The 12,650-nt window shown below is 41.7% G+C and overlaps 2 protein-coding genes across 3 annotated transcripts in view; both read left to right on the forward strand.

Moving 5' to 3' along the window:
• Positions 1 to 12,650, forward strand: part of CADPS2 (Ca++-dependent secretion activator 2) — a 637,557-nt gene that overhangs the window by 226,111 nt on the left and 398,796 nt on the right. The window lies entirely within an intron of this gene.
• RNF133 (ring finger protein 133) lies at positions 3,050 to 4,178 on the forward strand. The gene is given in 2 exon segments (XM_006903651.1): positions 3,050 to 4,134; positions 4,136 to 4,178. Coding segments are annotated over 2 exon segments (1,128 nt in total).

Here is a 12,650-nt window from a genome sequence, read left to right on the forward strand (position 1 = left end):
AGGGTCAGTTTTGAGTAGAGTCTGACTAGACAGTGCACAACAACAAAAAAGGATGCTCTTCCCCAGATTATCAAATACCCTGGTTGAAGATCTTCCTTCAGGCATCATCAGCTTTGCCTCCACATTCAAGGCTCAGGTGTCAATAGCTCAGGGTGAAGTTAGAGCCAGACAATGATGTGCTGACAGACCTGAGTTCCCACTGACCCTGGGGCTACCATACATATTCCTAGGGGTAAAGTTCAGAGATTATTTTCCACCAGCTAGGAAAACAAAGGCAAGTATATTGATCTTGAATCAGTATCTCTGGTCTCTTACACACAGGTACTAAGAGCTTCTTTTATCTCATATGGATACAGCTTATGAAATGTCAGTCAAGATATTTAGGGCTAAAACATGATTTAGGAGAAGAAAGGAAGGGAGCAATGGGACACATTAGCTGGAAACAAAAGAACACAGAAAAGGAAAAAAAAATTCTTCAGTCCACAATGGCTGCTTCTTTTTCAAAATGTCTTATTAATGTGAGTTCTTTTCAATAAAAGTACCTCTAAAATAAAGTAAAATATACAATATATGTGAGGGAGCCCACAGAGTGTCATTGTAAAGGAGTGATCTAGCATATGTTAATAAATCGAGATGTTATTCAAACAACAAAACACAAGCCTTCCAGCTTCTCCGCGGTCTTGTGCTTAGGTGCCTTCAAGTCGAGTATGACTCATGGGAAGTGCTTAGGTCCACCTAAGAACAACATGCTAAACATATATGAAAAGAAGCTTCATCCTTGCCTCCACCGAGCACTCTGGCTGCACTTTCTCCAAGACATAATCTGTTTGTTCTTTTGGCAGTCATAGGATATTGAGCACTTTTTTCCAACACCGGAGGATGAAGGTGTGACTGAATCAGACTTTAGTCTTTTCAGTCACTTGTTATGCATCTGAGAGCTACACAATGAATAAGAGTGACGGCATAGTCGATGCTCCTCGTGTGGAAGAAGCAGTGGTAACATCGCAAAGATTGAGTCTGACTTCTATCTGCTTCATAAAGAGTAACTATCCCATCAGTAATATTCATAGCACCAAAATAGCTACAAGGTCAGGCATGCCACCCTCCATGCTTCCGTACCCTTTTCTACCAATCATTGGGGCCAATATTTTTTGCCACACTCACAGACTTGACTAAAAGTTGTGGGGTTTTTGTTGTTGTTGTTGTTGTTTTTTAATAGGTTGGAGAGTATGGGAGGCAAAGAATATCATATAGTGCAAGTCCAAGTTTAGTTTAGAAATCACAAGCTATATTAACAAGGCACAGTTCCTCAAGTAGTTAAAGGCAGCTTCTCAGTCAACCAGGGAGAGTCTAAGTTCAGTTTAACAGCACATATGCAAGAGGCCTCTCAGTTATCCCACAGACTCAGAGCAATTGTAAGTCAGCTTTTCCTTCAATCACCCAGCAAGAAAAACCTTAAAATGTAGTTTTTATCTCTAGGGTTCCTGTGGTTACACATTGCCACAGTGTCTTTACAGCAGTGCCACGTTCTCCTCACACTCTCTCCACCATGGTTGTTCACTCTCACAATGTGGAAAGCACTCTCTTATTTTGGTCCCACTGCTGTTAATGACTTGCAGAACCACATAACTACAATTAAGGTAGCTGGATGGAGGTCATGCCTCCCCACCTCAACGATGACTAACACAATGGCTAGAAAAGCCAATTTTCAAGGGTCTAACACCACATAATGGTACACAGAGAACAGGGGGAAAAGGCAAAACATACATTTTGAAAAAGCAGCTGAACAAAATGTAAGCTCTGCTCTTTTATTTTTATGAAAATGCCCCCATTAGGTGCATTTTGTAGAAGATACTATCATACTATACATAAAAAGAAAAGAGAAGCTCACTGTAGACAGTCTAAGAAGGGAAATGTGTTGACACAGCTGAATGACCAGGCAAGTGTTGGTGTTTTGTGTTGTTTTTTTTTTTAATTTTTAATTTAATTTTTAAATTTTTAAATTTTCTGTTTGGTTTAGAATATTTTCTCTACTTACAGTGAAGAAACCTAATTAAATGACTGTCTACACATAAGTGACTGTCTTTTCCTATGCCTCAAAAATTTGAGCCTTGAATAAAGACAATATAAGAAGAATTGATACCTCTGAGGTTGTGGTATTGGAAGAGAGTACTGAATAGAACTTGGACTTTAAAGAACACTAACAGGTCTGTCTTGGAGGAAGTACTCAGAGGATCCTCTTTAGAGACAAGAATGGTGAAACTTCATCTCGTACACGTGGGGCATGTTGTCAGGAGGACCCAGCCCTTGGCAAAGGACATAATGCTGGAAAAGGTGGAAGGACAGAGAATGAGAGGAAGACCTCCAACAAGATGCATCGGCAGGGACTGTAACGATGGGCTTGATCATGACTATGGGGCAGCATAGATCAAGATTCAGATCTGTTGTTTATAGAGTCAGTATGAGTTATCATGGACTTGATGGAACCTAACAACAACTTAACATTTACTTTCATATTTAAAAAGTATATGGTGTATGAAGTTTCTATTTAGAAACGAATTTTAATTTCTAATTTCATGTGATACCTGCTGACATTCTATGTAGCTCGGTAACTGGATTCTTTTTACAACCATATAGGAATCACTCCTGACAACTTTCCAAGCATCCAAGCTAATAACTTCACAGCATCCTCTGAACTCTTCTCTGATTGGCTGTGTTGTCTGCAACATCATAATCACGTCATTCAACAATGGACTGGGGATAGAGGGACAGCAGTGAGAGTGTAAGGTTTGTTTTTTTTAATTCAATCTAAAGTGTTTCTTTTACTGGCTCTAATAAAACATGCAAAACCCATAAGATATCTGGAAGAACTCTGCAGGAATAAAAACATACAAACAAGCAAAACCCCTCAAAACATGCTGGAGGACAGCAGAACTTGCTTTCACGCAGAAGATTTGGCTTGCTTTATCAGTTGTAATTGACTGTCGACAGATGTGGAAGCCGCCTTCTCCTGGTGGGTTGGTTCTCAGGCTGCAAGGTGGTGAGAGAGATGAGTGTCTTCGTGGTCAGCACAGAGGCGCACCGCCCCACGTACTCCTGGCTGGTGAACTTGAGTATTCTGTGGCTCCTGAGCCAGAACTGCTCTAGGGCCAGTGCGGTTTGGACAGCTTACATGAACATCTCCTTCCATATTGGGAACCGCATGTTGTCAGAGTTGGGGGAGACCGGAGTCTTTGGGCGAAGCTCTGCTCTGAAGCGAGTGGCTGGAGTGGTCGTGCCACCAGATGGGAGATCCCAAAATGCCTGCAGTGTCAATACCACCTTCCAGGGTTCCAAAGGCACGGAGACCTGGCTGGCCCTTATTGAGCGGGGAGGTTGCACGTTCACCCAGAAAATCAAGGTGGCCATCAAGCAAGGGGCCAGTGGTGCCATCATCTATAACTTCCGTGGGACTGGCAATCAGGTGTTCCCCATGGCTCACCAGACCTTTGACGACTTTGTGACAGTGATGATTGGCAATTTAAAAGGCACCGGGATCCTCCATTTGATTCAGAAGGGCATTCACATCACAGCCGTGGTTGAGGTGGGGAAGAAGCACATCGTCTGGGTGAATCACTATTTTGTCTCTATTGTCATTCTCACCACTGCCACCTTAGCCTACTTCGTGTTTTATCACATCCGACAGTTCTGGGCAGCAAGGATGGAGAACCGGAGATGGAAGCAGTTAACACGAGATGTCACAAAGGCCTTTGGGCAGCTGCAGCTCCGAGTGTTGAAAGAGGAAGATAAGGAAATATCGCTGAATGCAGAGAGTTGTGTGGTTTGCTTCGAACCTTACAAGGCTGATGATACAATCCGTGTTCTGACCTGTAAGCACATTTTCCATAAGAACTGCATTGACCCTTGGATTCTGTCCCATGGGACATGCCCCATGTGCAAATGTGACATCCTTAAAGCTCTGGGTGTTCACATAGATGTGGAAGAGGGAGCCGAGTCCTTGCATGTGTTAATGCAGAATTCACTGCCCGGAAACCTGTCACCTGCTGATCAAGGGACCAATAATGAACTTTCTCCTGCGAGAAGATCAGATAAAGTGGGCCGTGTGGATGAGCCGCCCAGGTCTCAGAGTAACAGCCAGCTCTGATTCGGTGGTGGAAGAGGTTCATCCTTCACTTTGACAGCTTGACCTTTGAGGAAGTGGATTAGTCCTGTTTGTCAATTCTGGTCCAAATACTGACAAGCCGTTTGTCTGTTTGGAGTGTGATTTTTTTTTTTTTGTAGTCCTTTTTTTTTTTTTTAATGGTATTTAGTTTGGTAATTTTCTAAATTCTTTATCAACCAAGTCTCAAAGACAGAAAACAAAAAAAAAAAAGGCTTAGCAAGATCTTTAAATCTTTGATGTTGGCTAAATTTCTTTTTCCAAAGTGTGTTATGCCTTTAATTATGTAGATATTTATGTTTGTGTACAAAAATATGTAAAACTCAAGGACCAGCTTTTTCTCCCCTTACATTTTTGGGTTTTGTTTGGTTGGTTGGTTGGGGTTTTTTTTTTGCTTGTTTGTTTGTTTTTTGGCATTCAAATTGACCTCTGTCTTGGTAAGAAAATTGTTAATGTAGTAGTTTAGTATGTTAATTTTAATACAGAAACCTGTCAATTAAACATGGGAAAAGATAGTGATGTTTTAGAGAAAGAACAGTAGTTATAGAACAAAGTTAAAGTCTTTTGTTTATGGGGCTAGTAGTAGATGGCACTTAACAGCAACAACAACAACAATATATATTGCAAAGCCCTTGTCTTCCATTTTGGACTCCCATTGGCTTGGCTGCATGATGACACTCTTGTTTTGGTTGAGGGTCTGTGTAGGCTGTTTTGTTTATTTAAGCCTCGTGTTTCGAGTCAATAAGACCTCCAGGAGAACACTTGAATTTAAGGCCAAGGCCTTCATTTTGGAAACTGGGTGGAGCAACCAGACTCTGTAGGGTGGGCCATCTTGTTTTGGTTGAGGGTCACTGTGGAATATTTGGATGTTTTTGGGTTTTTTTTGATGTATCAAACACTAGAATGGTTACCCATGGTGGACAGTGTTTGGTAGAGCACCCCGATTAAAACGAGCATGGAGGCAGGATTGGCATCCCCTTCCGGAATAGCTTGCCTCTGGAAACCCTATGGACTTGGAGAAAGATGGCTGTTCTTTATGGATTACTAAAAAGTAAAATTTACCTTTTGATATGATGGTCATGGCATGCATAATATGCTAGTTTTTGAATCATGTGCCGTTATTTGGTCGTTCTTGGCATGAGAAGTATTGATATGTAGAATTTTTTACTACTCTCAATTCAGTTGCATTCAAGTGGTTAGTACATTTTACGTGGTCAGAATAATTGCAGCAACTTCAAAAGTAAAATATACCCATTTACAAATACAGAAGTAAGGACTCCAACGTGGCTTTTTGGGGATCACTTCTGTCCATGACAGGTGGAGAGGCAACGTCAAACCAGAGCGCTTGGGTGCTGTCTCCACTGAGTGCTTTTCAGGCAGTGCCCTGAATCCTTTCCTTAGCTGTTTCCTAAATGTCAGAACAAAACAGCTGTTTTAATCCTTGTTTTAGAGTGTTGCAAACAGTTCAGTAAGCCACTTTTACTCTGGGTCTAATAACCTCGACCTGGAAATTGTACTGCTGTGGTAAATACTTGGTGATACTCGTATTGTTTCTACCCAGTGTATTAGCTCTGCTGCTTGAGTCTTGCCTTTAGTGATGCTAATAGATTTTGCCACAATGAGACGGGAATATGATGTGAATTATTTTGCCCTTAAGACAGTGTTGTAACAGTTCTCTTTATTTCCTCTTTGTATATGATTTTATATTCTCCGGTAATGAAATTTTTATGTCTTCCCACCTTCTGCACTCAGTAGGAGGTTGATGTTCCTATAAAATCCAAGCCCCCCTTTTTTTATTATTACTGACATAAATTAGGTTTAATATTTACTAGAGTGGAAACTGTTCAGAAAACCCTTGCCGTTGATTGGTTGTGCTGTAGGTGGAAATGTCTGCCTGATCCATGTGATACCTTTTTATTCCAAAACACTCCCCTCCACGCTGACAGCTTCCCACACTCTGTTTTCAGATCATTGCAGTCCCACCAGCCCAGAGAGAAATGCTGGTCAGCCGTTAGTTACAGTGATGTTAGCACTTCAGGGAATTGAGCCATCCAGGAGCTGACTGGAAAACAATCTGAGGAAGGATTTAAGCTTAGCACTCAGTGGGCTTTCCTCTTTGATACCCCCTGGTCATTGAAGCAAGAAGCACCCCTCACGTGGGGAGGAGGAGAGTTGGCTTACACTGTTGCCTGGAAGGAGGCATCTTGAGTAGTCTTTTTAGGTACCTACACTGTTACTTATTATGGACACCTGCTTGATCCCCCCCCTTTATGTCAAGTATTTTATGATGAAGCACATTTCTACTTATTGCAGTTAACCAGAGAAGGAATACCTTAGAATACCTGCCTGGTTTGCCAAAAGGCCAGAATTGTTTTGAGAGCACATTAGCTTTTAGCAAGAGTTGATCTGCTTCCTACTCACTACTGTTTCTCTCTCTCCACCCCAACTCCTCTTGTGGGTCACCTTCCTCCACAGCTCTGCAGGAGGAAGAGGGGTAACCTCCTTGCTTGGAGTGCCCAGGCCTCAGACACCTAATGGAGGGTCAGCTATGAGGTGCTTTAAACTCAGCAGCTATAAGAGCGATGGAAAGAAATTGGTTCAAATTCATTGCCTTGGAGGAGATTCCAAGTCATGGTCATTCCTTGCATATAAGAATATAACTACACTCTCTCAAATTGTCAATGGCTAGTTTCTTGAAACTCAGTCATCAGACATTTTTTCCAAGGCAACTCTGTGGCACTTGAATTCACCTTAATATACTTGATTCAGTGACTGGGATAATTGGGATGGGAGTGTCAGAGACAGTGCGATTGGCACAGGACAGAGCGGAGTTTAGGGCTGTTGTACATAGGGTTGCTATGAGTCGCAGGCGACTCGACGGCACATAACAACACAACAACAACATACTTGGTCGTGAAGTGGTTTCCGTGGGTGAAGCTCGTGAAGGGAGCGTGAAGGTGATGACAGTTACATGTACCAGGGGCCTTGTTACATGCTGTTAATAAGTATGTTGTTTCATGCCGTCAAGCCAGAACCAACTCAGAGTTAACCCTCCAGTGGTTATTTTAAAGGTTTAATAACTATAAGCTCACTTAATTATGATATAAGCACTATTGGTCTACCCAGGTGTTTTCACTCTGCGATGCTATGTAACTTGTCCAAAGTTACCTTGTCTATGGACCTTGGATTTGAACTTGTTCTGATTCCACACTGCATGCCCTTAACACTGCAGTGAACATGATCGTCCATTTTTGAGCCCTCTATGTTTGAGCATAGAAGGGAAGATCCCAGCTAACAGTACTGGAAGTGGAAGCAGGAGGCTGGTCGAAGTGAAACATCATGATGTCTCTGTGTACTCAGGAAAGGTGATGGAGGTTACACGTATGAGGGTGTGGGTGGCGTGTATCTGATGGAGCAAAGAAAATTAGAGCTGTACAAGTAGATTCTTCCACTTAGGAAGCACTGATTCTGGGAATGGTGGGAGTTTTTTGTGAAGTAATGGGTAAATCCATCATGGTTATTTGTGTACTTAGGCGCTGTTAAATGACGTACGACTTACAGCCACCTGTGAACAACAGCTATGAATCCTGTCTTGTGCCATTCTTATCCTCTCCGACACTCTTGAACCCATTGCTGCAGTCACTGTCTCAGTCCATCGGCTGGAGGATCTTCCCCCTTTCACCAGCCCTCCACCTTTCTAAAAATGATGTTCCTTTCCAAGGACTAACTTAACAATATGCCCAAAGCAAGAGAGACAGAACTTTGTTGTTTTGGCCTCCAATGAACACTCTGGCTGCACTTTCTCGAAAATTAGATCAGAGCTTCTGGACTAAAATAGACTAGGAAGCAGAAATGGCCATCTACTTCTGAAATTGCTGGCCTCTGCAAACCTTATACACAATAGAGGAACAGTTAATCATTGGGGTTCTGATATAAGCTGTCATTGCCTTCCTCCTGAGGTTTAAAAAAGAGAAATATAACTTCTGTTATCCTCCTGATAATTGGATAATTGGAGTCAGTGGGTTTGAAGCATTTAGGCATGAGGCACGCAGCTGCTTGCTAGGAAAGACGAGTGTCTGCTGTAACAGCGGACGACCTCAATCTATATCCTGACCTTGGGGCCACTGATCTTGTCTTTCAGAGCTGTTGTTACTGTGTGTATCATCGAGTGAGAACCACCTCATAGCTGAGCCTCTAGCGAGTTTTCAGAGGCAGTAAATCACATGGGAGGAGATTGCCAGTCTTTTTCTTGTGGAGCAGATAGTGGGTTTGAACCTTGTGCCATTAGATTGACAGTTCAGCTTGGCCACCAGAACTCCCTTATTTCAGAGCAGTGGTCCTTAAAGGGTGGTCCAAAGCCAAGCAGTATCAGCATCCCTTGGGCACTGCTTGTAGTTAAGTGTTGTCAAGTCGTAGGCGGCTCATAGTGACACTATGAACAAAAGACCTGAACACTTGTATAACTTTCATCCTTTCTCCAGGTTCATAGGGTTTCCAGAGACAAGCCATTTCAGAAGTGGATGCCACTCCAGCTTCCAAGATTGTTTTAATCGGGGAGCTCCACTAAACACTGTCCACCATGGGTAACCATTCTCACATTTGACACATCAGTGTCACAGTGTTCAGCTTCACAGCAACCATGAGTTACTGCAAAACTCTCAGGCCATACTGTAGATCTATTGAATAAAAATTCTGGGTGTCCAGCATGTTGCTTACGAAGCCCTCTCCCTAAATGACTATTGCACACTCAAGTTTAAGAACGTCATTTGTCTCAGAGAGTTAGTTTTAGGTAGGGAGGCTTTTAGCTAGGGATGCTCCTGGAGAGCTGTAATCAGAAATAGGAAAAATGAAAGTAGTTACAAATCTTGAAGCACTGCACAAATAATTAGCATTAGAAAAGATCCATTGTATGCCCGCTTCACATGACTTATGTGTGACTTGAATATCTAGAGTGTAGACAAACTGAAAAAAATAGTTTTCCTCTGCTACCTATGTGCTGGAGGGCTGGTAATATCTCAACAAGCTGAAAAAATGAGTCAAAGAGGAGATACGGAAGGAAACTCTGGAAATTTCCCCAGGATTGGAGTCATTAAACATGCTTCATAAATACTGAAATGAGGGAAATTAGATTTCAATTCTGTATAAAAAATACAGTTGAAAATAAGCTCGTGGTGGACAGCTGGGTATGTAAGTGGGCCATCTGAAGGGGAATGGCATCTTCTGCATCAATGACAACATTGCTTTTGTGACTAGAGTTAATTACTGTCTTCTTGCTGTTGAGGTGTGATCCATAGAGTATTTTCCCTCATAGGTTGGTTTCAGGGCTTTGAACTGATTCCAGCTAGTTCAGCCATTTTCAATGCCATGAAATCAGAGCAAATTTGAATTTTAAAATGTGAGTGCATCAGAATGACAATAAGAATGGAAAAGCTAGACATCGAAGCACTGAAATGGGAAGACTTAGGAGAGGGGTAGTAAATTCCTACTGGAAGCTGGGGAAGGAGGTTGAATTGCAGCCAGGATTGTGTAGATGACACAACATTCAAAGCTGCGTAATTGGCCAGCATCTTTGTTCTGCGCATGGCTATGTCTTGCTGTGCAAGTAGAGAGACTGTTGTTATGCAGCACATTTTGGGCAAATTGTCAGAAGGGTCCAGTCCTTGGAAAAGTACGTCATACTTAGAAAGGTGAAGGATTATAGAAAGAGAGGAAGACCTCAACAAGATGAATTAACACAGTGACCATGGCAATGGGCTTGAGCATATCAGAAGTGTGGTGAGAATGACACAGAATAGGACAGAGTTCAGATATGCTGTTCATAGAATGGTCAACTAAATGGCACGTAACACCAACAATGTGGAAACCACACACTGCCTTTTTTTCCCCCCTAAGGAGATTACATTAAGAACAGAGCATAACGCTATCAATATTTGCATCCACTTGTTCTTGTTCTAGTATACACACATTTTACAGAAATCTGAGTCCATTCCAATTGATGGATTCAGACAATCAGTAAATATTGATTGCCCTGGAAATATCCTCATGAATCATTCAAAATCCTTGACCCTCAGCAACCTTATTCTGTGGGGTGGGGGGAAAGATGATTAACAAATGACTAATGTAGTATGTTAAATGTTGTTGTTGTTATGTGCCGTCGAGTCGTTTGCGATTCATAGCGACCCTACACACAACAGCCCTAAACCCTGCTCTATCCTGCGCCAACCGCACTGCCTCTGACACACCCATCCCGATTACCCCAGTCACCGAATCAATCCATCTCATAGAGGGTGTTCCCCTCCTGCGCTGTCCCTCCACCCTCCCAAGCATGATGTCCCTCTCCAAGGACCCGTCCCTCCTGGCAACGTGTCCAAAGTATGTCAGACGAAGCCCCAGAATCCTTGCCTCCAAGGAGTAGCTTGGTTTAATCCTCTCCAAGATGAATCTGTTTGTTTTCCTGGCAGTCCATGGTACATTCAGTACTCTTCTCCAGCACCACAGCTCAAAAGCATCAACTCTCTTTCTGTCCTCCCTAGTCATTGTCCAACTCTCTGATAGTGATAAATAAATGCTGTGGGGAAAAAATAGGGAAGCAGACTTCAGGATGAGGACAGGTACGAGGGCAAGGTGTCATTTTAAATAGAGAAGAATTCAAGAGGACAAAACAGTTGAAGATCAAAGGTGCTGTGGGGCTAAGAATCTTTGCAGTAAAAGAGTATGTGGGAACAGAGCAGTGTCAGGCCTGTGAGGACGATTGGTCATCTGAAGACTCTTTAACCCAGAAGACAGAAGTTGATATTAGGTGTCTTTGAACTCTGGAAGAATGGCTCTGGAGAGAATTTCTGTTTCCTGGGGCTTGTTGTTAGGTGCTGTCGGGTCAAGTACGACTCCTGGGGAACCTTGAAGAACAGATCTGCACCCCGTCCTATCCTCACCCTCCCTTATGAACTTGAGCCCGTTGCCGCAGTCACTGTGTGTGTCCTCCAAGCATGGTGTCCTTCCTAACAACGTGCCTAAAATACGTGAGATGACGTGTAGCCATCCTTACCTCTATTCTGGTGCTTAGGACTACGTCAAAGAGTGACGATTTCAGGGAGCCATAAAGAACTTTCCAGTAGTGAGTTCTGATCATAGGCAGTTGTAATAGAGTTTCTCTTCCTTAAAGAGTTTGATATTGCCCTGATGTCATTTTAAGGGTAGTGTCAGTGGTGAGGGAATTGAAACTTTAGAAAGGTGATTAGATTTATGCCTTTGAGGTCCAATACAATCCTGAAAATCTGATTCTGAGATTAAAAATGAAAACATCATCACTTCACACATAGTTGCCATCTGGTGGAAAAACTATTAACTACAGGTATGAATGAAAAAAAAATCAAGTGTGTATTGAAAACTCCTATATGTCAATGAAATTCAGTCAACAAGTTACTTGGATTTATTTTTCTATAACTCAAAATAGTGTTTACTTTGAAGATTGCTTTGGTTTCTAGAATTCTTTTATTATTTTCATTGTGGAACTTCATTTCTGCACTGTATTTCTTGGCTTATCCAGAACAGATACCCTGCTAGTCTGAGAATTCATATTTTATAAACTTTGGCTTTGAGAGAGAAGAAACTCACTCTCAGGTGCCTGGTCATAATGGTGGAAATACAATTGCTCCATTTTTTAAAAATTATTGTTTCCGCAATTTCTGAGTCAACATGGAGTATCATCTATTTTGAAAGAAAACATTCTTGAATTTTACAATCCATGGTGAAAAGCCAGAATTTATTGCTCCTCAATCCATCTGGAATGATATTTTTCAAATTCAAAATTATTTGCTTGCTTTACTGTGAAAAACATTAAAAAAATACAACCACTCTGGAAGGCCATTTGGCATATCCTCGAAAAGCTGGGGGGTGGGAAGGAGCAAATGGGAAGAATCTAGGTGAAAAGACAGTGTAATGAAGGTCCAAAAGGGATTGATTTTATAAAATATGATGTATTAGAATGATTGTATGAAACACAATGTGAGTGAAAAATAGTGTGAAACACAATGTATATAAACTTTGTAAGCAAACCAGTTAAAAAATAATGTAAAACAGAATGTATGTGAATGATTGTATGAAACACAGTATAAATGAATGGAACATAAAGTATAGGAATTATTATATGAAAACGAATAAAAAGATTAAAAATCAAAAGCTAAACAGAACTTCCATATGACCCAGCTATTCCACTGCTTGGAATATACCCCGAGAAAATGAGAACTGAGGCTCAAATGGGGATTTGTACACCAGTGTTCATAGCAGCATTGTTCACCATCGCAGGGACACGGAAACAGCCCAAATGTCCAACCACAATCGAATGGATTGAGAAACTATGGTATATTCACGTGGTGGAATACTGTGCAGCATGCAGGAGCGATTTTGAAAATCACTGCCTGACTTGGGAGGGACTAGAGAGCATTATGCTAAGTGAACTCAGTCCAATAAGGACAAATATTGTATAAGATTA

This window comes from Elephantulus edwardii, unplaced genomic scaffold (genome assembly GCF_000299155.1).
Source record: "Elephantulus edwardii isolate Elephantulus edwardi_28Jun2011 unplaced genomic scaffold, EleEdw1.0 scaffold00345, whole genome shotgun sequence".
In the NCBI taxonomy this organism is placed as follows: domain Eukaryota; kingdom Metazoa; phylum Chordata; class Mammalia; order Macroscelidea; family Macroscelididae; genus Elephantulus; species Elephantulus edwardii.